Genomic DNA, 27,347 nt, shown 5'->3' on the forward strand with positions numbered 1-27,347 from the left:
GGCAAACAGCATAACACGGCTTTACAAGAGAATGAAATAAAATTTTATTAACGGCCACTGTAACTTAGTAAGAAATACATGTTCATGCTTTCTGACTCGTCTATTTCAGTACTGAAGAATACAACAAAGATCTCCAAGTGTGAGCTATATTTATTCACAATTACTGGATATAAAAATAAAAATGTACATACAGAATTGGACATCAATGAAGTTAATGAGAAAAAATACACTCGAATAGAATCTAAAGGCAAAACACAGCTGAAAAAGGAAACCAGAGCAAATAGTGAAGAAAGTATAGCTCAAGAATAAATTAACACTAAAACCTACATCTCTATATTTATACAAATTCATACTCATTATTTCTTGAATGAAAAAGCAAATAAAGCTGTCATCAGGTTCCTTGTTTAAATGTTATTTCCTACTTATACAATTTTACTAAATGAAAGATGGGATGCTCCTAATAGACCCCCCCCCCCAACCTAATAACAACACAAAAAAAACCAAACAAGACAATACATTTTAAAATCTCAGCCCAAATTAGTATTATATTTTTTTTCCCCCTGGTATCAAACACAGAACTACATTCGGCAATCTCTTATGACCAGTGTTATTTTGCTGGTGTATAATACTCATCCAAGTGTAACAACATAGACCCAGATCTGCTATTAAATGTTGTGTCTTTAGATCAGAATAAATACCGTTTATATTACTTACGAGTGAAAGCAAAGTGTACAGCCTCATCTGCTGTGATTACGGTAAATCTAGGTAAACGTACTTAATTAAAGATGAAAAAAATAAAGAATAATAAATGTATACTTCAATATACTCAGTAATTTTCTGAATGAAATAACTTGAGATTTTTCTCTCTTATTTTTACTAAGAAAACAAATAAACAAGCAAGTTCTAAAAAGGTTGCATTATGACTTTGTTTTTACAAAAGTTAATGCTATAAGTACTTGAATGAATGACACACGTTCTTTGTGCTTTCTTTTATTATGCAATCAGACAAATTAAATTGATGAAATTAAAACACATTTCAACAAATGTTGATGCTGTAACATAAAAATGTACCATGACTGAAATGTAGTTGATGAAAACCAAATTCATGTATTGTGCACAACAAAAAATATCACCTTGACCTGGTTATTACAATTCCTTAGTATCTGGACAACCCTAATACAATTATTTATGACAAACCATCACTATAATATAAAGTTATTTTCCTGTGGGTTTTGTTTTTAAATTAAAAAAAAAGTTACATCCAGTGCCACTGCAGAAATGGATTTTCAGCAATTAAAATACATGGTTTGTACAGCCTAGAGTATTATTTTTTTAGAGCTTTTAAGGACAAAATTTTTCTGAGCATATTAGTTTCTCACTGGAAACATAAGCAGGTTTCAAATGCCAAATGGTATTAGCATGCCACTTTGAAGTGATTCAATAGCATCAATAAATTACTATTTGGCAATAGTGCATCACAATAAAGACTTGACCTATCAAAACAGGACAACAGTAGAATGAAACAAAACTATAAACTGTCCAAATTCAATTATTTTTAGGGGGGTTTGCCATGTCTGAATGAAATAAAACTGCTCAAAACATGTATAAAAACTGTTTTCTTGCACCTACTATCTACACATTACACACTGCTACACCCCAATGTAAAAATTGCACAGTCATCTGGTACCAATATTCTCTAGATGTTAGAAAGAATTGTTCCAATAATACGATATCCATTTATGTACCATATTTTAATTTGTTCTGGTAAACTTTTTTTCCACCCGAGTTTGCGTTTGCAAGCTTGCCATTACTGAATCAGATTTTAATTGGTGTACTTCCCCCAAATAAACACGTCCCACTACTTTAAAAAATAAGAGCATAGGTCAACCTTTGACTAACATATACAATAAAGGAATTCAATCAAAACAGCACTATTTCCATCCTTTAACTGTTTAATTTTATGAACAAGATGTTCATAGATTGTGCATTTAAACAAAACAGGATCTTGCAGGTGCCATGCCACTTGTTCCTTCGCAGTTCTACTCGACACACATGCATCTTTGAGCTGGAAAATAACATCATGCATTCTTAGTTTAGTACCCTTAGTGCTGTTTATATTTTCATCATGAATGGATCATTTTAAGTGAGATATGTTAAGTACCCAAGAGTTCAATCATGGAGTAATTTAGCTAGGTACTCTCAATACTTATTCTAATTTAAGGGGTGGGTGTTTGGCAAGATACAAGGATTTTTAGAGAATTTTAGTCTAATGTTTTGTGAATATTTAAAAGAAAGAGGCACAGAATGTTTTCATTTGTTGGGAATTGAGCCTATCATACAGTACATTTATGTAATGCTTTACAAAAATGGACCCCCACATATACTGTAGTTTATTTATGCAATACAATTGCAAAAGATATTCGTTGGTACGTGGGAAAGCCTGCCGGTTGCTTCTCGTGGGTCGGTGGTTCTTCCCTGGGTTTTCCAGGGTTCTTCCTCCGCCAGTTATACTGGCCGCCATGTATAGCCTATCTTGTGCTGAAAAATGGCATTAAACCCTAGAACAACAACAACAACAGCAAAAGATATTGTATTAAGATAATTACTGTGATGCAACAGGGTGGCAATTTCCACATCTATTGCCAATACTGCAAAGGGGTGCAACTCCATCTGGTATTGTACTTCACTGGACCTGCCTAAATTTATCCCATTACATTTTGTAGGTTGTGGAAAAAAACAAAAATGAAAAATGTTCTAAATTTAAAAATAGAAATCTTTTTTTAATTTATTGTTTTGCCTTCACTCAGATAAACTGAAAGAATCGGGGGGAAAATTCAAGGTCCTTTTTTTTATACAAATTTAAGGTCTTTATGAGGTTAAAATGAACTTTTGTGAAATCCCTCTTGAACTGAAGTTTTTCAAGATTGTATGAACAATACATCGCTGTCTATATGTACAATGCTTTTTGTTAATGGACAACTGAATTTTTTTAATAAAGTTGCAAAGAATGAAAGCATTTAGAAATTGATGAAAAAGTAGAACACACAAGGAGACAGTGGTTATGTTGTATTTTACAAAAACACATTAGCTCCATACCCATTAAATGTGATAGATGATGATCATTAAATGTGATAGATGAAAAATAATACAACACATGATGTACAGAGATGCTGGCCATCAATGAGGATCTCATATACGGTACTTAACACAGATGATGATGTGATCGGATAAATAGCCAAGAGACGATTAATTTCTACAAACAATATGTCATGGGAATTCAGTATTTTCAAATGCATGGAAAAGAGATACAAGGCTGTTCATTTACAACATGTTGTAACTGAATGTAAACCTACATGCTTCCAACAACAGTGCAACCCAGTAGCAAACTGCCTGTTCAAACCAGAGAAATGTTTCCACTAAACTTAATTCTGATGAACTTATTTTCTTCATATACGTGTTGGTACTGAAGCTAACATTTAATTTGTCACTCAAGTAACTAGCCTGGTTAAAATGTCCATAACACATTACTATCATTGGACATGGCTTCAAGAACTTCAGTAGATCCTTTAGCAAGCTAGTGATGGATAAGCCAAGTATATCAATCAGCCTTGATACATTTCCTGGAGCACTACTGGAATTGAGATCAGATAATACAGAAAATTGGCTTCAAGACCAATTTAAAAATTTTTAACTCTAGAGTTCTGATGTCCAGTGATATTATCCAGAAAAAAGCAAAAGAAAGCAAGAAGAAAGAAGAAAGCATCTACTTCAAACTGGCAACAGTTTTATCTTGGTGACAAGGGCTCAAGAAACTGAATTTTTTAAGTTCTGTTTACTGATGTGCAAAGAGAGCCTTTCTACTTTTAAATTGAAAAATAGTTTAAAGAAATTCCAGATCTTTTTTTATTCAGACATTACAGGAAAATCTAATACCACTTGTTTTCCAAGTTGAGCTGCAATATTAGCAGTAATACACACCGGCTTGAATAAAACAGGTTTTAATACACATTTTAAAACTCGAACACGTTACATCCCAAAGTTTTAAATTTTTAAAAAGTCAAATCCACACTACTTATCATTTACCACAAAGATATGCACAAGTGATATATCCAGTCAACTTCAAAGCTGCTGCCTTCTTTTCATGAAATATCTGATATGATCTTCCCTCTTTAAGACAATGAAATATGTTCTGCTACAAGGTGAAAAAAGGAAAACAACATATGCAATAGAGAGTGATATTTTTCAAACAAATTTCTTGCAGTTGGCATATGTGTAGCATTAATATGAACTTTTGTTCAAGAGATAATTGCAAAGCTTTCTCCTACTTGATTATACGAACAGTCTGGTCTGATTTCATCTTAATTTTGATATAATAAGTTAATAAAACATCAACAATTTTGTTTCAGTGGTGAGGTTTTGAAAAGTGTGACGATTACACTGTCAGCAAAAACTGACATTTATATTGTCTGTATACAAATGTTTATCAGTCTTGCTGAAACCAATACTGACCATCCAGTAGTTTGTTCAATATTTAAATGTACTCTTGTGGTGCTGAATAGCATTCAAACCTTAAGAAAAAGCCAGACAAGTTTATTTGTAATGAAGCAACCTTTAGAAATGGATTCTATAAGAAACTGCCAGACAAGTTCATTTGTATTTAAGAAGTCTTTAGAAATGGATTCTATGGAGTTTTTATATAGAAATCTTCTGTGAACAATGTTGTTGCCACAAAAAACAAATACATTTCCACATCAATATGTGAAAATTTTGGCACAATGGTATACCTTACATTGATTGGTCAAGCATAAAAATACTCCAATACAGCAAAAATTCACACTTTTCATTAGGTCTACCAAGATCGAATGGCCAAGCATACATATTTATCATTCAGCATCGACATGGTTATCATATATAAGCCGAAGTGTCAATTAGAATGTAAGACTTCCTGCTAGTTCAATATAAAAACAAGACAGAATTTTAACAAGGAACAACAGAGTGGGTCAACTGGATATTGATAAATATCACACTGTACAGAACAAGTTACACTGGCCATGGAATAACCTCAAAACTGTGCCAAATGTTCCATAAGTTAACAGGATTACTGAGTCACACCTAGTGTTGTCACATCATGTTCATGTCTGAAATGGGTCAGCACTGCTCTTGGCTGGTTATACACAGGCAAATATGGCATCTGACATGTATACAAAAGGGACTAGTTCATGTTAAGTGATACAAGAAATGTGCTATGTAACACTGAGACATTGTAATGCTTAAAGATTTTAATAAATCTAACCGACCTATAGTAAAGAGCTCTTTTTTTTTCTGAGGCATAATTATGTATAAGTGTAAACAACCGCACTGGTAACATCCGTATGCTCACAACAAACTTACACCATAATGGACACTGGTCGACAAAGTACAACAGTTTGCCATTGAACATTATTAACAATGTTGATAGTTTTGATTCAGAGAATCATTACAAGCATTTCTTAAATTATGTTATAGTGCACCAACTTCTCATATACAATAAACCTATGATTCTCAACAATTCACTTCACTACGACAAGTTATATCCTAAAACATTTCATTTGTCAACAAAAAAATCACAATGGTGATAAAATAGAAACTATAAAGGTCTTTGTGTTACTTAAATATTGGTATTATACATACATATTTACATGCTCTATATGTACAAGAAAATCTACATCACTTCAAACTAATAGTTTATCTACCTATTTACAAATTTCCTGATCACACAAGATATTAGTGAGGTTAGCATTAACAGGCTGATGAGTTCATGGTAACCAGTAATTACAATTTCAATATGAATATTATGTTTTCACATTCCACAAGGAAAAACAGTAATGATAACAAATTATGAGGACAAGCAATATCTTCCACTGCTCACCACACAATTTTGTTCCATACTAAACATTATTCACGACAAAAAAATAATATGAATAATTAAACAACTCTAGAGCTATACTACTGTTGCCCTAGAAGTCAAGCCCATATAACTGCCTGGCTTAATAATGCATTGCACAGTACAGTTTAAGCAAGAAAGCAGCAAATCAGTTCATCAAAAGAGTTCCAGACATTATTTTGTGTCACACGCCCATCTGTTGAGAAAGCAGTGTGGGTATTTTAAAGTGATGTTCTTTCAAAAATAGTGATGTACTAATTTGTATTTTCTATTTAATTTGATGAAATAAGCTGATGATGCACGTCTTGACTTTATTTTTATTTTTATGCATGTAAGTTTATGGGGCATGATTTCATACAGAACTTGTCTAAAATGAAATATCTGACTTGGAAATGAACACCAACCATACAAGTGACCAGAAAAACATTTATAGATGGAACTAAGTGTAACACTGAATAAAAATAAATTCATTTTGAAGATATGATGACCTTTTGTGCTAATAAACATTTAACAAGAATCTAACAGAAATACATAATTAAGCACTGTGAAATCGGGACAATAAACATGTATGCTCATGTAAGCATTTATTAAAGGCTGTATATGCTTATTTTCTTGTATGCATTTATCAAGAGCATCAGGACTGAACTATCTGTAAATTTGATAAATATATGCTTGGTAACCAGATTAAACAACACGTAACATAAAGTAGATTCATAAAAAGAGTGGTAATGAGAAGGTACATGCAAAATGTTTCAAAAGTAGATCAACATTCATGCTCATTACCAAATAAGGAATAGAACAATCATCCGAGTAGTACATTTGTAACGTCTCCGAATTTTCTTTGCGTACATATATGTTTATTATTGGGTGTACAAATACTGTTACATCCAAGGTTTCCATATACAATTATTTTAATGTTTGCACTAATCATCCAGAGTTTACAGTCTCCATAAAACATTAAATACAGTGTCGAAGGTCAGACTGCTAAAATAGAATAAGACCAAAAACCTAAAATGGCAGCTCAAAGAAAAATAAGTTCCATTTTATTCTCATTTTGGTTAAAAGTTTTACAATGGTATGTTCATGATACTAAAGTACACTACAACAAAGTGTGCTTCATGGTGAAATCTTTGCCCATAGGACTAGTTCAATGCACATCTCATAGATTAATCCTTGCCTATAAACAGATGGAAAAAATGATGAAGATCACTACCTGTATCTAATCTTTTCAACTTTTATCTAAAACTAAGGACTTGTCTTGGAAAAACTGTGCATTCATATTCAAAGATTTACAGTCAAACACATTCATCTGACATCATAGATGAAAATGCAAACTTACTTTACAGAATTGATACATTTTGTTCTCAGTATAACCAAACAAAATGTTTTCTAAACTGTGTTTGTGTAGCTGTGAAAAAAGGAATGTTCAGTTCAGTCAGGCACTCTGTAAGCCATAGCACTCTGACCTAAAGGTCAGTCCAGTTAAAGCACTGAGCAAACCAAAGAACTCTGACTTCAAGGTCATAATGGCAAGTATATGATTAGTCACATTATGAATAGTTTGGCTGCATAATGAGACATCCCATGCTTGAACTGAATCCCTGAAGGGGTTCAGAAGACATCCCAAGCATAAATGAATCTCTGAAGGGGTTTAAGGAGACATAACACGCAGGAACAGAATCCCTGAAGGGGTTAATGATTGATAGACAGAAGAAGAAAAAAAATCATCAACTAACACCTTAACAACACATTATAATTATTATGCCATCTGACATCAATAAACATTGGTCAAAATTATTTTTTTACAAGTTCACACTCCTTCAACTTTCAGTTCATTTTGCTCATTTACCACCTACATAATGTGTCTGTTGATTTCAAAAATACAATTTAATTTAAATCTGATCGGTCAGATACAATTTTTTAGCACAGAATTGAGTTTAAACTCAAAATTAAAAAATCTGGCAAATTAAAAGTTTAATGAAAATACTGACATGTAACTTGCATTTTGTTTTCCTTACAAGCATTCCAAATTTCACTGACAGGGTGTGGACTTACTATTTTTCTTGAGGTACAAATTTCTTAGGATTCTGTGGTTTCTTCAAATCATGTATTAAAAGACCCAATAAACAATAGCTATAAAAACAACAGGATCCCTTTCACAACTCCACAAATTAACAAGATATTCAACTGTCCTGAACTAAACTTACAATACAGAAACATTATTTTCTTATAAGAACATGATCTTAAGACCCCAGAATCAATAGGTTTCTTTATTACTTAAGTGCAAGCCAGTCAAACAGTTAGGTCAAGGAATTTACTCTAGCACAAAACCAACTTAGTAAAACCCATGTTTCTTTAAGCCAAATTGACCTTGACCTTCTGATCCCCAAAATCAATAGGCCTCTTCCATATATTAAGTGCAAGCCCTCTACAAACTTTGGTCAACGTATGTGGTCAAAAACAAAGGTTCTGCAAAAATACGAATACAAATTTCAGCCTGGCTTCTTCCTTACCCAAAGTATGAGCCATTCACAAAGTTTGGTCCAGGTATGTTTTGCAGAAACTGATGGCATTATGCATAAAACCATCTTTCTTCTTTCAGTCAGTGACCTCAACCTTTTAACCATAACTATGATAGGTTTCTTCCTTATCCCAAGTGCAAGTCATCTTCAAAGTTGGATCCAGGTTTGTGATGTTGAACTAATGTTAATGAACAGAAACCAATTTTTCTTCTTTCTTATTTCAGTCAGTGACTTTGATCATTGTCAATTTCCTTACCTAAGGTACATGCCATCTACAAAATTTGGTGTAGGACAGATATGTCAACTATTATGGTTGTCTGGAAACCAGTTTTCTTCATTTAGTCAGCAGCCTAGGCCTTTGACATTTTGACCCCAAAAGCAATAGGCATTCTCCTTATCACATGTACAAAAAGTCTACAAAGTTTGGTAACTCCAGATAGTGGAAAACTTGTCATTGTGCAAAAATTAAGCTGGTAACAGATGCATCATACAAGAATGATATTGCTTATGACAGGCATACAAAAACTGATACCCACAGAAGTAAATGAATTTGACAGATGTATTCAAAATTCTGTTTCTGGCTGGGGTGGGGTGGGATGTCTGAGCTTGAGCTGAGTTTGTTGTTACTGGGAAAAAGAATGCCGATCCAGACTAAATTCTACATGGTAATGGTATGTAACTCCAGAAGGCACAAACAGTTATATCTAGCCATTGCAAACTTTGAAGTCTCTTCTTTCAGCTTTCATCTCTTTTTGCTTTAAAGAATAACTCTGTTTGCACTATGGTCTCATTTAAGCAGACATGTAAAATTTAAAAGTTTGTATCACTTCATGAAGTTCTTGTCTAAATGCAATCAATTTTTTAAAATCAAAATATGGTCATATGTGCGTATAACAACCATTCAAGTGACCAGTTAAAACAGGTCCTCTCCATACATGTTGCTTGTATAGTTTATGTATGAATAACACTTATTAATCATAACCTTTAAACATTAGAAATTTTATTACATAGACAGATTTCTCACATGTGTAGTTGTTGTAGCAGGTGCGACTACTTTACTGTAATTGAAATTTCATAATACTTTATTTTCACACATTAACAACATACAATTTTTCATGATAAACTTGTCAATACTGTTACCAAATACCTGATCAAAAATATATTTTTGCAACATAAGTTCCATCTTTAATTCTATATAAAATTCTGTGTCAATTAAATTTTGACAAACTTAATCCACAAAGGAAGGGATTTATCTGAAAATGCACACGTTAACTAAGAGGTTTGTCATTTTTGTTATTTGGAAATCAATGCAAGAAATTATCAACAAAGCCTCAGGGCTGAAGTTAAACTAAATGCATGACATACTGCACTCTACATGCTGCAAATATTTCATTCCTCAATCAATATTTTGTGAATTTCTAAAACAATGGCAAACACGACTGTAGTGAATGGAACATTATTCATTCAGCCTGCACTGAAAGGTCGTCTATGTAGCAAACTGAAATTTTTGTGAAGAATTTTATTTCTTCTTTCAGCCACTAGAACACTAAGATCTTTTGACTCCTGCACAAAAGTCATGTTTCTTCCTTATATCATGTTACTGTTTGGAAACCTTTCTATTTTTCCATTCACAGTGACCCTGATCTTCAACCTTCCCAGCCTAAAAAGGATGGGGTTCTTCCTTATCCCAAATGCAAGCTAATCACAAAATTTGGTAAATGTAAGTGATGGAGAACTGAAGTTATTGCACAGAAACAACTGTTCTTCATAGTCAGTGACCTTGAACTTGGAGCTTTTGACCATGAAATCTGCAGGTTTCATCCTTATCCTAAGTGCAAGCAATCCACAAAATCTGGCAATTGTAGCTGGTGGACTACTTGAGTTACTGTCATGAAACTAAATTGGTGACAGACAGATATAATAAATTAACAGTGTTTTTATTCCAATTTTCTTTTTTTAAACCTAGAATATTTCTATGAAAGCTCAACCAAAGTGCAACACTGATTAGCTAGCAATAATTAATTTATACTATTTTATGACACTAAAAAAGTCTTTTTTCCAGAAAATTACTTGGCTTATAACCAATTTTTCAACTAAGGAAATGATTATCTATACACTTGTTGCTTTTTCTAATTGCTGAAACTGCAATTTCATCACAACATACACTATACAAGCTCTGCAGTTTAATAATATATGATGAAGTGGATCTGATGTATTTTGTATATACCATTACTTAAGGTACAAAATTCAAAGTTTGCAATTTAGGAATATGTCCCATTTCACCAACACAAATCTCAACACAAATCTCAAAGTACAAGCTGCAAGTAAATACATTTATTTGGTCCATATCAGCCAATACAAGTATCAAAGTAAAAGTTGTGACTAAACACATTTATTGGTCCATATCAGACAGCAAATCAATGGATTTCAGACTTATGTCTAAGACCATATCCAAGTTCTGTTGCTGAAATACAGGCCAGATTGCATTTATACAAAAAAAGTGGAACAATGCATACTGTTCGCTATAAAAGGTAATGGTCTGAGAACTTGAGCAATCTCAGAGGGGAAAAAAAAGGGATAAATACAAGAAATTCATCTACATTTTTTCTTAACAAATAACATAAAAGCTCGCAACTTGAGATGAAAGCCCCACATGCAACAACCGTTGTCAATGTAAGTCTCAACATGTATTGGGCTTTTACTGGCAAATGGTCCATTGATCGTTGTGCCAAAGTGAACTGTTTGCTGCTTCCTCAACATGACAAGACTGCTCCAAAGCCACTACCTGTGGTCACGTGAAGGTCTACGACGCTTGTGAAGTGGTCCTTGCTCTGGTGTATTATTATCTGCCAAAAGAAAATTTGCATCATTAGTGGTATTTTGATGTACAACTCATCTAATTTTGGGAATATTTTAACTCATTCATCCAGTGGACCAGTATTTTGAAAACCTTTTTTTTAAACAATTTCTTCTTTGGCCTTGTTATAATGCAATCTTTACTTCTTATGGACCTTAAATTTGGAGTACTATTAGCATCTCTTTGGTGAAAGATATTGCTTAGATAGACAGGAATGGCTTTTCTGGATAGTTTATACATCAATTTGGCCTTTCTAAGAAATATTCTTTCATGTATTGTTAAAATCTTTACATTATTCATTACATCCTGGAAACTGTCTATACACTGATCTAGAATTAAATGGTAAGCTCTCTTTTGGAGTCTTAAAAGTGTTGCTATGTTTGAATTTAAGATATTTCCCCAAATTAAATTAGTCCAGATATGGCTGAATGTAACTTTTATAAAAGATAATCCCATGCTGAAGAGGAATGTATGTTTTGATTTTTCCTAGTAGCCAAAGATAAGAATTTACTTTTTTTGAAACATGTTTAATGTGAATAGACCAAGCAAGATTGTTATTATGAGGTCATATTAAGGCTCACATTGTCAAACAGAACCTGGAGTTTGTTGCTATCTAGCCTTGCTAGTTTTTGTTGCATTGTAACTAGTAGTGCTTTTGTTTTTTCTGTATTTATGATCATACTGTTTTTCTTGTACTATATACTTTTAGTCTGATGAGAGCATCTTCTAATATTCAAGTACCATCTTCGTTTTACCCATCTCAGACAGTGTAGTATCTGCACAGAGGTCAGTGGAAGAAAACTGAAGTTCCAATCTTAAGAGGCAAGTCGTTGATAAATAGAACGAATAACAGAGGTCCAAGGATAGAGCCCTTTAGTACTCCACAATTAATAGTTTTACATTGAGAAAGTTGATCATTTGATACTTTTTGCACTCTACTGGTTAAGTAAGAAGTAAACCAGTTTAGGGAGTTTTCATTGCACTGATAGATTTTTAGTTTTTCAAGCAAAATTTCATGGTCTACAAGATCAAAAGCTTTATGAAAATGAGGGACTCTTTACAACAGTAGTAGACAAGTATTTCATAATCAAAATTAGTTTTACCACCAAAAAATTATGTTGTAATAATTGTTGCTGTTGTTGTAGGGTTTAATGCCATTTTTCAGCACAAGATAGGCTATACATGGCGGCCAGTATCAATGGTGGAGAAAGAACCTGGGAAAATCCCGGAAAGAACCACTGACCCACAAGAAGCCATTAGCAAGCTTTCTCACACACCCACATTGGCCAAACCTGAGACTCAAACCCATGCAGACAGAGGTGAGATGGCAATGATCTGTAATGATGAGCGCTTCAGACCACTTGGCCACCTGGGGCCCCTTTCAATAATTGTAATTCATTATCTGCTGCTGTTGCAATTTACCAGTTAGCAGGGAGGCTGATCTAAAAAAAGACTAGACTAGTATAAGAAAAATGCACTTATTGTTGGTGAGGTTTTCTTACTATTATCTGCTAGATGGCATGGCTTCAAGTACTGTCTGTATTGGATCCAACAAGTAAATGCCTTCCCTCTGGTGCATCAAAGATTGAAGGTAAAAGGATAGAAAGGCAAAGACCTCAAGAAGGCGGCTATTATTGCATCATCCAATGAGGGATGATTCAAGAAGGCACAAAATGCAGCAATAGCCTTAATCTCATAGGCTATATTCTCATGAAAGAAAGATCCCTCTCAGTGAAAACTGAGCTCTCTTGATAGTGAGGACAAACCATCTGTAAACTGCAGCCATCAAAATATCACAGGAACCCAAGAGAAGTAGAAAGAGACCATTTTCTCCTATTTGAGAAAGCAAAATAAAACCTTTAAGGTCCTAACTGGGCTAAAACAAACAAAAAGCCTATCGTTATCATCCCCAGTACAGATAAAACTGAGACCAAATTTCAGTAGTGTCAGTGGCTACAGAAGGCAGCTGATTCTAAATCAGAAAGCCATGTTGGCAAAGAACAGAAACCAAATCATGGTAACCACTGAACCATGAACAACACTTTTCCACATGAAAGTTATAAATCTAACTTCCAATGTTAAGGACAGCAGGAAGACTGTTTTAAGGGCAAGGTTCTTGAAGAAGCTTCATTCACCAGTTCATAGAGAGCTTTCGGCATACAAAAAAAAAAATAAAAATGAAAGGTTCCATCCAGGCATTATTAAGAGAGACCTGCCTTTGAAGCTCACAATACCCTCTGGAGATCAGAAGGATGAAGCTCTGAACTAATGGCAGAACCCTTAGAAAACTGCTTGATAGTGCTTAATGCTCAAACAGAACATTTTTTTCCCTCAAAAGACGAGAAGAAAATCTTAACTGCAGTTAAAGGGGGGGGGGATAGGATCAACGTGTTTTATATTGCACCAATTTAAGAAAATTCTTCCACTTGGCATCATAAACTTTGGAAGCAGATCACCTCGCAGGCTGAGCAATGCAGCTGGCAACCATGTTTGAAAACCAATCTTGACATTTCAATTGTTTGATATGAACTAAGCATAAGACCCCTAATCCAAAATTGCTGGGGCCACATTGGAGCTCTCAGAAGGAGCCAAGTCATAATGTCCTCACTTGGTGAAGAACCTGAGGGATTATTTTGAAAGGTGGAAAAGCATAAGTGCACAGATGGTCCCAATTCTGACTGAATGTGTCCACTGCCAAGGCCCTCTGATCTAGTTTGGGGAAACAAAATGATGGAGCTTGTTGTTCAGGCTCAGAAAACAAGACCGCTATTGGTCTCTGATATCACTTGAAGAAGTGTCTTTTTCTGACTGGTACAGAGACCATTCTGTAAGGATCACACAGCCCCATCTGCACAGCCTGACTGCCAAGACATTTTTCCTGCCCAAACTGTGGTGGACTTGGACATCTCCAAGAAGACTGCCCATCAGAGGAGGTACCATACTTCCATGGACAATGACGAAGCATGTGTACCTCATTGATGGCCAAGGTATGCTGCAAATGTCTCAGGCAATCATACCTTGGCAATGCCATAGCTGCCAACCTTCCAGGCTCACAATTAGTGAAAATAGGGATAAAAAGTGGTGAATTTGGACATGACTTCGTGAAAAATACCATGACAATAACTCCATCCACTCTGACCGTCAATACTACACTATATCAAGTTCGCAAAATAAAAACTAAAACACAACATATGCAGAAATATTTATTTATCAAGACATGATACTGTGGCAGACTTGAACTTCCTCAACTGCTTGATCGTAAATTTGGTTTCTAAACAGTTCAGACTTCTTGCCTGCTGGTTGATCTTGGTGACTAAAATTGCTGACAAATTTTCTGCTGCTAAGGAGGCCCTAAAGTCTGTCTTATATTTCTTCACTAAAGAAAATACTCTTTCGCTGTCACTGTTGCTGTGAGGAATGCACAGAAGTTGCAGCATTTTTGGTTCTTCCACAGGAAAATTTGGAAGCGATTTTCGAGTCCAGGAACATTTGTCAGAACAAATGTTTAGCATTGTCCAGCTGATAAAGGTAGATTGTGTTCAACAAGAAAACTCACAAATAATTCTTCAGCATTGGTAGCCTGCAGGTCTTCCGCCAATGGTTTAAAATATTCCAGAGCTGAAATCTGCAAATTCTTAATTTTCCCAACTTCTAAGTGTTTTTTACAACCGATGTGCTTCCTCACATTGTCTCTGTGATGGCACACTGAGTGCAAAAAGCATGATGAATATCAATGTTTAATGACAGAATGCATGGCCAATTTTTGATATATTCCAAATTAAAATTCACTTTTTGAGTAATACATTTCTTTTTCCTTGGTGGTAAAGACATTTTCAAGATCTTACATGCGATGCTGAATGGTAACTCAAATCAGTGTTGGTGATGCATGTGCGAAGCAAAATTCTGGTTAGGCCCCAGTTTCTCTCAAAAGCATTTGTAAAACTACTCTTATACATACAGATTAAAATAGGCTAAAATGCTTGCTACCAGACCAACTGTACTAATCGGCTGTAGATCTACTAATATCGTGACCAGCAGTACCAGACCGTTTCGGCAACTGCGAATATCACGACTAGTGCTTAACAAGAAATCGGTTATTTTATTAAAGATTTAAGATAATTAAGGATTGGAGAATTCGTGAATTTTTGGTTTGTGGCGTGAATCCATGAATCACTGAAAAAGGTGTGAAATTCACACCAAATTCGTGAGGGTTGGCAGCTATGGACACACCATCATAGGTTTTGAAACACTGCCTGCATTACAAGATTGTTGATTTACGGGTTGATTCTTCCTGAGACCCCAGTCCATAAAGAAACAGCAGCATCCTGAACTTGATGCATTTGTGTACCGGAATTTGTGGAGTTCAGACTGCAGTCTAAACTGGACCAGCTCTAGCATCCAACTCGGGTGGTGATGAAAGCAATATTCCATGAGTATATCTGAGCTGACTGAGTCCCTGAGAGGTCTTCAGTTTGCTAGGATCAGGAACTAGAAAGGATGTAATTTATGTCTCCCTAAGGGAACTAATTCTGCAGCTGCATTCCTATTTCCCAATAATTAAGGAGAGCCAACAATGAAGATTTGGACAAAAGACCTTGTATGACGGTCAGAATCTTGGTATTCCTGTCTCAGGAAATGTGAGCTATCACATGATAGGTGAGGAAAGTTATCTCCATATACATAAAGTCCTATGAGGGGACAAGATCTAACTTATCAAGGTTGGGGATTTGAACCAGACAAGTCAACCACTGATATACTGGAGGATGGGGACCCAAAATGACCTAAAGTGAGGCACTATTACCCCAATAACACTAGTAAAGGCAAGTGTGGAGGCAAGATTGAATGAAAGAACCTGAAAATGCAATACTTCCTGGCCTGGACAAAACAGGGGTTATTTCTGAAAATCTAACAAGACTGCTCAATCATTGGGTTTTATCAAGGTGGTAGTCTAATTTTCTCCCAAAAATTTACTCATGGTAGAAATATCAATCATGAGTTGAAACTTCCCACCTTTAACACCAAAAGCATTCCTGGGAATAGAAATCCATATATTGGTTCTTTACCACTCTCTTCACTGAACTCTTTCAAAGAAGGCAGCACAACCCTTACCTTTGATGTACCAGTTTGTACTGGTGAACAGATCTAGGGGTCTGCAAAAGGGGATGAGGTTCCTAGAAATACAAAGCCAGTAACCTTCCTTTACTGTAGAAAGGACCTTCACATCATTCATGAAGACAGACCAAGTGTCTGAAAAGACGGCTAGTCAGGAACCTTCTTGGATGCTGTCGGTGCAGGATAGAGTTAGACTCCCTTAGGTCTTCCACTACCTCCTAGGGAAAGGGAGAGAAGTCAGAAAATGTACTTCTTTGGCCTCTAAGATGGTCTGAATAGGGACTCCTTGACCCAGTTTGAAAAAACTTTTGAGATCACACTGACCAATTCCAGTGGGGGCTCTTCTTGGCCAGCTTAGATAGTCTGAAGCACTAGTTGCAATTGTCGTCGTGGTCCCTCAAGTCTTGAAATGCCACAAAGAAGATTAAACTATGTAGTGTCTCTGGTTCAAGCTGCACTGTCCTCCACAGGGTTTTAGTGTGATCCAACAAAAGTCTTGGTAGATTCCACAGCAGCATCTTGTCAGATGTGGAACAGTTCCACAAAGAGCACTGCAGATGTTAAAAGTGCATGCCCAACATTTTAGCCATAGCCTCCAACAAGTACTGTGAGGCTACCTGAGATAATGATCCCTCCTTTAACAAGCTGCTGATGGAAGCAACCAAAAAGAAATCAGCATGTGAAGCTATTGTCACCTGGATCCTAGCCCTACGTTCCAAAGTTTCTAAAGATTTCAAAGGGAGACAAGCCCAGGTCCCAACTGAAATCCCTAAATGGGAAACACTTAAGTCGAGAGAGTTAGGGATGGAGTGAGTAGAATGAAGACAGGAGGGTCAAAGTAATGTAATAAACCCAACAATTTGCGATGAAAACTAGTGGTCTAAACATATAACAGTGGTCAGACCATCCCTTCTAGTGTCTGGCAGAATTTTGGTACCAAGAAAACTTTCGAGTAAGCTCCCAAAACATTGCTCTGTGCAGAAGCAACAAAAGTTCAGTTGGTGAATGGTACCCAGAAATTCTTTCCTCAGCTCTCTAAGGCTTTCAACAGATCTTGGCGAAGAAGGCAGTTACTGCCTTAGCCCCAATTTTCTCCTCAATCACCTGACCTTAAAGGTGAATGAAGATGGTTTTTCTGCAAACTCGGTCAAGTCAACCGTAACTGAAAGGAAATCATCTTCCTGGCTTCACTCTCATTATTCCGGGGCTCAATCTATGGTGAAGGAGGGGTTAAAATGTGATTTTCATCATCCCACTGCTCGGGGTGGAGGGGACATAACCTTTTGATCTGTATTTATGGAAGAATGTGATCAACAACTCCTTCTCAACACTCTATGAGAAGTTTGGTGGCATGCCTACATTTCGTTGGTCAAGGCTAATGGGGATATTGAAGGTCTATGATCTGACCAATCCAACAAAGGAGACACTCATTATGTACTGGGGAAAAGATGTGTGAGTGTGATTTGGATTTTTAATGTAGCTTTAAAAAATTTTCAGTCATATCATTACGATGTCTGCAGTGTAGCAGTTTATAGTGATGTCTAGCACTGGGACATCATGCTGCAGACATGTAGCATGATGTCCAACCCAGTCACATTATCCTGACACTAGGCTGACCAGTCTGAACACTGACCTCTTGATGCTGAGTGCCAAGTGAGGCAGCTGTAAGTACCATTTTTGAAAGACTTTGCTATGACTTGGCCATCGATTGAACCCACGACCCCCTGCATCTGAGGCAGACGCTCTAACCACTAGGCCACCAGAGCAGTCAAACGTACTGTTACACTAACATAAGTGGGGAGAAGGATGATTACTACTGGGTAGTGTGGACATCCAAACATCATAGGGATTAAAAGGTAACATAAGAAAGGATGATGATCCAATCCACTTCTCTAGCGAGACAATCAAAGACAGACTCACTTTTCCCAAGAGAGGGGTATCCCCAGATTGAAGTTTTAAACCTAACGTAAGTTGCTAAAAGTGTTAGAATGAACATGCTGCTCTTCCTACCTTGTGACTTGCTTTTACACAGCACCAGCACTTGGGAGGGGTCAAAGGTCAGACTGTCAACATATTTAGTTAGGACCAGGTATGCATCATCAGAAATCTTTAGGCGAAAACCTCTGTCAATATGACAATCCATTCTGAGGGTGTATGTGTGAATGGGGACTCCGGCCAGGCCATGGTCCCTGTTTGCCCATCAACCACCTGAACCAGAGAAATGAGAGTATCCAGGAGGTCCTTGTGAGGTTTCCAAATTGCTCAAAGTAGGAGCTGTAGAGGACACAAGCGAAGCCTTCCTAAGGGAACCAGGTCTGCAACAGTGTTCAAGGTCCCAAGTAGAGAGGAAAAGACAAACTGACAACTCTTTTAACTCTGCATGCCTCCAGAGGGACAGGATCTTTGTCTGTTCTGTCCAGAGGAACCCAGACTAACCCTCTATCTGTTAGAAAATTTAAGCCCATACAGACAACTCCTGAGAAGGATTTACCTGATTTCACAAGTTTTGGGATGAGACCAAGCCTGTTCACTATGGACCAACAGCGAGAGAGGTCTTGTCTGAGGGTTTCTAGACTGCCATTGTGGATCAAACAGTCATCATAATATGGAAGATTGGTATTCCTTAAATAAGCTGCAAGCACTCCCATGGCACTGGTAAAAGCTCTGGGAGCAGAGACTAGGCCAAAAGGCAGAGTTTGGAATTGGAAGACTGCCCTGTCAAGACTAAATCTGAAGTACTTTCTCTGTGGAGGAAAGACGGGGATGTGAAATTATACATCATAAAGATGAATGAAAACTGCCCAATTGCGATGATTTGTTGCATTCTTGACTTAGGTTGTGGTCTCCATCTTGAGTGTCTACATGAGCAGAATTTTGCTTAAGGAGGATAGGTCAAAAATTAGACAATACTTTCCTCCTATTTTGGGGACCAGGAATATCTGGGAACAGAAGGCCAGGGATTCGTCTTTTAACACCAATCTACTGTACCCTTCCAGAGAAACGTATGTACATATACCCTTAACTGGGCCAGATTAGTTGGTGGAAGTGAAGGGAGGACGTTAACAGGGGTGAAGTATCCTGGAACCAAAGCCAGTAACGATATCTTAAGATGGAAAAGACTGAACCATTGGCCATTATGCCTGACCAAACTTGCAAGTGAGGGTTTAGTCTGGCACCAACAAAAACCAAAGGACAATGCAAGAGAGGGAGCCAGTTCCTAGGGCTGTCCAACCTTTTCATTTGAAAATGGTAAACCCAGTGAACTTCTTCCCTGTACCTCTGTGGCCTGACCTTTAAGCACCTACTTGATTGTAGGGAGCTCTTAAAATAGGCTGTTGCTTTGACTGGGGCTTTCCAGAATTAAAAATTTTGCCAGTGGCCCTTGTGAGAGGTCAGGATGATTCTGCTTCTTGGCTGGTTTTGATGAACCAGAACTAGATGCAAGGTACTAATGTTAATGGTCCCAAAAGTCCTGACTAGCGGCAGAAAGGATAAGCAATCCAAAGAGAGTCTCATCCTTTGGTGGGGGGGGCGGCCCTCAAAAGGTTCTAACTGGATTTAGTAAGATCTTGAATGTGTCCAATGCCACATCCCTGTGGAGGTGAAGAAGCTCTGCTGAGAAGACCATGGGCAGGGACAGCATATGTTTGAAGTCTTTGACACTGCATCCAACAAATTATGGACAGTCATTAATGAAAAAAAAAATTGACACACTAGAAAGAGTTCACTGCTCACTGCCAGTTGTTTGTCCACCACCGGGGCTTTTATGTGCTTGACATCTGTAGTTATAATTAATACCAATGGGCAGTGATGTCTGTAGGTAAACAGTATACATAGCAACTTGCTTTAATGATACTTTTGTAACCTGTGCCAGCAAAAAGATTGTCACTTGCACTCCAGTAAATGTGTTGTCAAATAAATTATTTTTATTTGCGAGATACTGTCATATAGCCGACCTGGATATAATTCAATCTTGGTTATTTTGCACCTAACATCATGTCATGTGTGAATCACAGTTGTCTTGAAAATATCAGTTGATTATTTCTCTCTCATTTGTGATTTTGTTGGATCCAGATTTCAGTGGGATAACATATTCAAACCTTTGAGCACAACCAAACACAATTAGTTACTCAATGTTCATGTCAATGAACGTGTCATGTGTTATCGGACTTAAGCGATACATGCTACAGTATGGAAGCCTATGCTACACATACGGAGTTCATGGATATATTTTACTCTTTAATATTCATAATGAAAAACATGGAATGAATAATAACAATAGAAGGTTAGTTTCTTTCTTTTCAACAAAAATTTATTTTGTTTCCTAAGTCTTGGGACATATGACCTAGGTGAAAAAGGTTTCACCATAAGTTCTGGGACAAAAATTTATTTAATTTCATTGTGTCCCAATATATAAAGTAAATACAGTAATAATAATATAATATATTAAGACAAATAGTAAGTGGGAAAAAAACCACCCACTTATTTATGTATTGCAAAGCAGACTGAAGGAAGCAATGCTAAACTAGGACAAAAGCTAGATAAAGAAACAACCAGCCTCTGTAGAATTGGTCATAAAACCAGCAGGATCTTTAAGAAAGAGCTGAATTATAATAAAAATGCACTAAGCAAGAGGTGTGTGACCTGCCTTTCTTTTTATTTTCTTATTGTAAAAAAGATAGGAAAGTCTGAAGGACTGCAAGAGAAAAGATAGATCAGGAAAACAATATAATCTTCTAATTACCTACCCTTACCTAAGAAATAATATGCTGAATACAAAAAAATATCAACAAATAATTACTAATGACCCTTTATACAAGGGAATCATAATAGACCAATGTACACCACATGTACAGAATAATAATTCTCAAAAGAGATAAATTATATAACAGTCTTTGTCTTAAAAAAACCCAATTCATTCCTAAATGTTGACGACAAAATTAGCACATTTTACAACTCTGAATCGCTGATTATTCTATAGTGAAAGGTGCTAATCCTCTTAGATGTCAAGATGGAAGAACCATGCAGCATGGCGACTTAAAAATATACGAGAGGGTCCTTCATGTATGCCCAAGGCATGGGGTTCTAACGCTAGGGATTATACGGTGTTCTGGTATTTTCTGGATCACTCTAATGGGAGGATGCAATTTCTGTTGTTTGGTCTGGTATTTTCCTACCAGAAAGTAAATAGCTATGCAGTAGCAGTGGATAAGACACCACATATATTAAAACTGTCAGATCGATTTTGTTTTCCCTGGCATCCTGGATGATCTTCATTACGACAGGTGTGTGTTCAAGACAACCAGATATTCTTGGAACTCTACTATTCTGAACTAAAGTATTGATACATATGTTCTCCAGGCATATCTTTGCTTTCATGTTTAGAAAGGATATTGTCCTGAACTGCTTAATTTCTGATAAATTTTCTTCCTTTGGAATAAAGCAGTACTCTGCACACAGCCAACTTCTCTTCTCTATATGACCTATATTAGCTTCCAAAGTCTTCAGGTTAGTCCTGGACAGAATTTTGAAACCTTGCAAGGAACACTGTCTGGTCTGGAAGGTGATGCTGCTTTTGTATCTTTCATAATGTCTTTCACGTATTGCACTCTTGGTTCTAAATTGTCAACTGGAACTGCTGATTCTCCTGGCTTTATAAGTTGGGGTTGATCTCCAAAGTCTTTCTCTGTTTAAATCACCATGCCTTTTTCAAAAGCATTCTTCTACCTCCTCCTTTCTACATTCAAGCCTCTCTGATGTTTTGTATCCTGACAGCTATTTGACGAAGACAAATGGGTTGGCAATGAAGTGTGCCCTCTTTTCCACATATGCTTCTCATTTAGGTTGAGTAACAATAAAATGATTTTCAAGATGGCAATCATGCCAGCCCTACTGAATGTGAGATTGGCACCATTTTAAAAACATTTTTTTTAGAACTGTATATTTGATTTAATTATATGATTTAATATATATTTATTTCAATTTAATTGTGTCAGTTTTAAAAATTTTATTTTTCATTACATGATATTTTAATGTAAATTTATTCACTAGAGATAATATTTTTTTTAGAAAATAGTTTGATCTTGACTGTTAGTTTATAAACTCCAGGTGTTGATGACCTTGTTTCAGAATTTATAGCAACCTTCTTAAACAAGTTCTCTTTTACTTTAAAATAATTGGTTGTTTCCTTGTCTTTAAGATATAAACAATTTTATTTTTTATTTCTTTGAGTAAAAATGATTGTTTTTCGTCAGGGTCACACTGGATAAACGTGAGCCGTAACAAGTACTTGCTTCTATAAATTTCTAGATGATGATCATGTGACCCTTGTTTACATTTTAGAAACCCCATATAACCCATGTTTTGGAGAATTAATCAGTAGAAGTTGGGCTGTTAAATTGTTGTATGTTGTGCTGTTTGGAGTTATTTCAAATTACTTGGTTTGGAGTTATTTCAAATTACTTGGATTCAAAAGGATTAATTCTGTTATTTTTCTGGAAACTACGTGTGCTCATGTAATATTGTGGAACAAGGACAGTTTTTTTTTATAAAAATTTATTCAACTATCAGAAATCAGAGTAATAATTCTTATTTCTACAAGGAACACTACAGATTGTAGTATACGTCATTGTCTTCCATCTTGGATTCTTTGTTGGGATTTGAACATGAAATCAGTAGAAACAATTTGTTATTAGGACTACTAAAATTTTATTCTCTGATTATTTTTAGATCATTTGTGAATATGATTCTATAAAACCTTAAGTTAATAAATTTTTTTATTTTTACAGAATTTTTCCAGGGAAATAAATTATTGTATTTTTAAAAGCTTGTTGTTTTCACTCTGTCTTGTGTTACTGTTTATTCGAGCCTAAACAAGTGACATAAGAACCAACCAGACATCACAAGAATTTAGGTGAAGTCCTCATGCTAGTATGACTTCTGTCCAAGAGAAACAACAATAGAAATTTTCAATATGGCTGCCATGTTGAACTGACCAGCTATTCTTAATGTCCAAGTTGATCCATTTTCATTTAGGACACTCTAGACATCATAAGAAGTCTTCTGGTGAAAACCCCATGTTGATATGACTTTCCATTCAGAAGGAACAGCAATAACAGCAATCATGGTGGTTGCTGGTCATACTGGATGTCTGATCTGCATCATTTTCATCAAGGACCAACTAAACCATTGGATGTGTTTGTTATATTTCATGGCAATCATCATAGTAGTTTAGTTGAAGCAATGATTGTTTAATGGATAGATAGATGTTGGACAACAGATGACAGACAACAGGCAATCCCATAAGCATGGCCTGTAGAACAAACACCAAAAAAACTAGTCCCTCAATGGTACTGATGTTCTACTGGCCAAAAATAATTTCTTGGACATTTTTTGGACTCCAATGTATTTAAATCATCTGAGATTTCTGAGCAGTGAATGTTCAAAGTGGACATTGGCATCATACTGGATTTAAGATTGTACCACTTCCATTCAGAACCAGTCTTTTGGTAAAACCATTCAATCAGGAGTAGCCACAAGATTTTCAAGATGGCTGCCATGGAGGCCAACTTTGATGTTATATCAGCACCATTTCATGCTGGACAAAGTAACCACTATAAGGACTTTCTTGTCAAAAATGCCATGTTGATACACACATCTTGGTGGTGTAGTAGCAGTAATTTCTAAAATGACCACTAAGGCAGCATTTTGGTTGTTAGATTGGCAAAATTTTAATTTTAAATCAATTAGACATCTTAAGTAGTCTTCCTGTAAAATGTCATGTTGACAACTTTCCACTCAAGAGAAATAGAAGTAACAATATTTTCAAGATGGCTGTCATGGAGGCAATAATGGATGTCAGATTGGCACCATCATAATAATCTAGGAACAAACGTGTCAATATGATGTTTTGTTCAGTTTAAGCAGTCATGGCAAGATTTTCATGATGGACATCAGATTGGCATAATTTTCCAACTAGACATAACCAGATGTCTTTCAATGAAAACCTGTGTTGATGTGATCATTCATTCAGGAGTAGCAATAACAAGATTTTGAGATAGTCACTTTGGTGGCCATGTTGGATGTCGAATGACACCATTTTCATTTAGGACCATTTAGACCATGGATGAATGTGTACATTTCAATGCACTCCTTCAAGTAGTTTAGAAGGGGTAGCGATAACTTGACTTAATGGATGGACCGACTGACAAATTATCAAAGAGCATTTCATTAGAGAAGAAAAACTGAAAAATTGATGTATTGGCTTGGAAAGCAAATTAGGTTATCTATGTACCGATACAAATATTCTAGCAAAATTTCATCTGTCTATGCTGAATGGATTTTATGCAATCCTGCCAACAAGTTTCTCTGACAAACAGATTGACATGACCAAATCTAGATATCCCAGTTGCAGGCATTGGGGGACATAAAAAAATAAAATTTATGACTTACAGTTTAGGAAAGATGTATGGACTAACGGACATTGGCAACACTACATGTATATGTCCCCTCCATAGGATCTGGTTGGGACAAAATAAAAAAAAGTTTCAAACAAAAATATCTCATTAATTAAAATGTGATCGTAATAAAATTCACCTATCTGATATGTAGAATGTCATATACTCAAAGTAAAGATGTACACAGATGCCTCTAACCACAATAAAATAATCTGCAAGGCAATAATAAAGCACCAAGACTGGGATGTGTACAAATTCAAATAAGGGGCAAATAACAAACATCTTGACTGGATACAACCAGTTATTTAACAACATACAATAACTACATGCATATTTTGATAAGATGTACAATTGATGTGACAGACCTACTGAGGATCATATTTACAGAAGCTGTATACAGAAAAGGATAATTCTTAGGCTACATCTGTGACATCAGTTACTGACCTAAATCATAAGGCAAACATTATACAAAAACTTAAGATCTCGAATCTAATTCATATTTGCAATCTATGTTGAAAATACTTCCAATTTGTTAATATTTCAAACACAGTTAATCATCATGTAAAAAGTGCCTGAATTACAACCAATGACCGTGTATGATACACATTGAGCTAAATGCAAGTATAAAACATGTATGCCATTGTGAATGACAATGCTTTTGAAAATGTGATAGTGTTCAAAAAATGCAACCTACCCTTTGACCTTGCTGAGCGAGTTGTTCTTTTGTTTTCTTGAGTCTCCTCCTGATGTTCAACTGTAGGCGAATTACGTCCCCTTGTTCGACTGACCCTCAGTGGAGATTTTTCTCTTATGGCTGGAAAATAAATGTTTAAAAAACTGATGCAAAACTGATTTGAAATTTCTTTAATTATACTTCAAAAACTGAAAACAAATAAAACTTCCACTGCACAAGTTTCACTCTATGAATATGATTCTGGCTAAATTATAGTGTACATTCTACATAAATGAAACTTAAAATTGTTGATACATCCATTTCATTTATCCTCACTATGGCAAGAAATGAAGCTATTCCTATAATTACCACTGACAGTTCTCAAAACTGCTCCAAGGTCTGCCTTGCTACGTGGAAACAATATAATGAGCATAAATTATTTTGTTTCCTTTCAAACCTTTAATTCTAAGGAATTCTAGCGCAATATATGTGCACGTTATACAAAGTAAACATTTCCTATCACCGTATGGAGAAAAAAAAAACCAATAAATGCAAAATATTACAATGTTATCTTGTAATGAAAAAAGTTTAATCCTGAATTTGAATGTGTGCAAATAAAATCTCGAACAAGATTTTTCAACCAACATAAACTCCTTAAGACGATTTGGTTAAAAATTCCATCATTTAAAGATATTTACAAAATGACTGATTTAAATTTCGACAAAAGACCTTCAAAATTATATACTGTTGTACAAACAAGTACTGATTTTTTGTAAAATCAACTTGTCTTCTTGTAGTTCAATAAACCAGTCCCAAACCTGTATTTATACATGGGCTCTTATCGTTTCTTAATATATAATAAAACAGATAACAATTTCCCATTTCTCCTGCGTTCTATTTAAGATCTGAAACCAATGCTTCAAGCTACATGTCACCGTGTAAAAGTTTCGCTCCAAAGTTCAGCTCAGACATTCAACATTTTTCTAATCCAGGTTTCCTCCGAATATTCCAACCCCATTTTTCACATTTAGACATTTAAGATGGAGTGTGGGTTCAGAGCAATTACATACACAAAATTTGGAATCTGCTGCCACCGTAAGACAAAATTTCAGTCATTTTAAATGAAAGTCTGATACCTTTTGCAAAAACCAGAAAGAACATATAGTTCTTATGATATTTATTTTGAGAACAACAAGAAACTTGGCCAGTCTGATTCATCAAGCAGAGTAGTCTGGTTCCCTGCTTCGTATGCTCCCTGCATGAGAGATCACATATGAACATGTTAGTCACATGAAAAAAGAAAACTCAGGAAGTAGGCCTTGGAATAAATAGAGAATGTTGTGCTCTTTTGTTTTTGTATTTTTATTGCAACCAGCATACGACTTTCATTTAATAATTGTTTTTCAGCAATATTTGAAAATGATGGTCATGAGATTCTGTGTGCTCATGCGACTAGCAATCAAAATCACTAGTACCAACTCAAAATTTCATCAACGCTTCAGTTTTTTCATATTTTAGCAGATGAAAGACATAACAATCTTAATACTCGCAGTTTCTATGAAAATAAATAATATTGATATCGATTTTATGCAGGTATAACTCGATTTAACAACATTTAAGTCTGCTAGCCCATCTGCTAAGCAGCTAAGCTTTAACACCACCACGTTCTCCTCTTGTGATGCTAGACTGATTTTCATACCTTCCATATAAAAAAAAAGATATGAATATCAAAGTGTGTGTGAAACAAAAATTATACTACACAAATCTAATCCACTGAGCGTTTGGATTGTCTCAACAAATATAT

At 35.7% G+C, this 27,347-nt stretch overlaps 1 protein-coding gene across 2 annotated transcripts in view; it reads right to left on the reverse strand.

Moving 5' to 3' along the window:
* Positions 1–132: 132 nt before the first annotated feature.
* LOC149806592 (uncharacterized) overlaps positions 133–27,347 on the reverse strand; it is an 86,171-nt gene continuing 58,956 nt past the window's right edge. Inside the window, exons 5-7 of one of the 2 annotated variants that reach the window (XM_089955190.1) lie at positions 25,565–25,684; positions 24,866–24,933; positions 133–11,291 (exon numbers count right to left, since the gene is read on the reverse strand). In XM_089955190.1, the coding sequence (XP_089811316.1) occupies positions 24,887–24,933; positions 25,565–25,684 (167 nt within the window). In that variant the 3' untranslated portion in view covers positions 133–11,291; positions 24,866–24,886. The remainder of the gene's footprint in view (positions 11,292–24,865; positions 24,934–25,564; positions 25,685–27,347) is intronic. The other variant, XM_089955181.1, reaches the window with a different exon arrangement.

This window comes from Sinohyriopsis cumingii, chromosome 1 (assembly GCF_028554795.1).
Source record: "Sinohyriopsis cumingii isolate HCF-2022 chromosome 1, ASM2855479v2, whole genome shotgun sequence".
NCBI classification, from domain to species: domain Eukaryota; kingdom Metazoa; phylum Mollusca; class Bivalvia; order Unionida; family Unionidae; genus Sinohyriopsis; species Sinohyriopsis cumingii.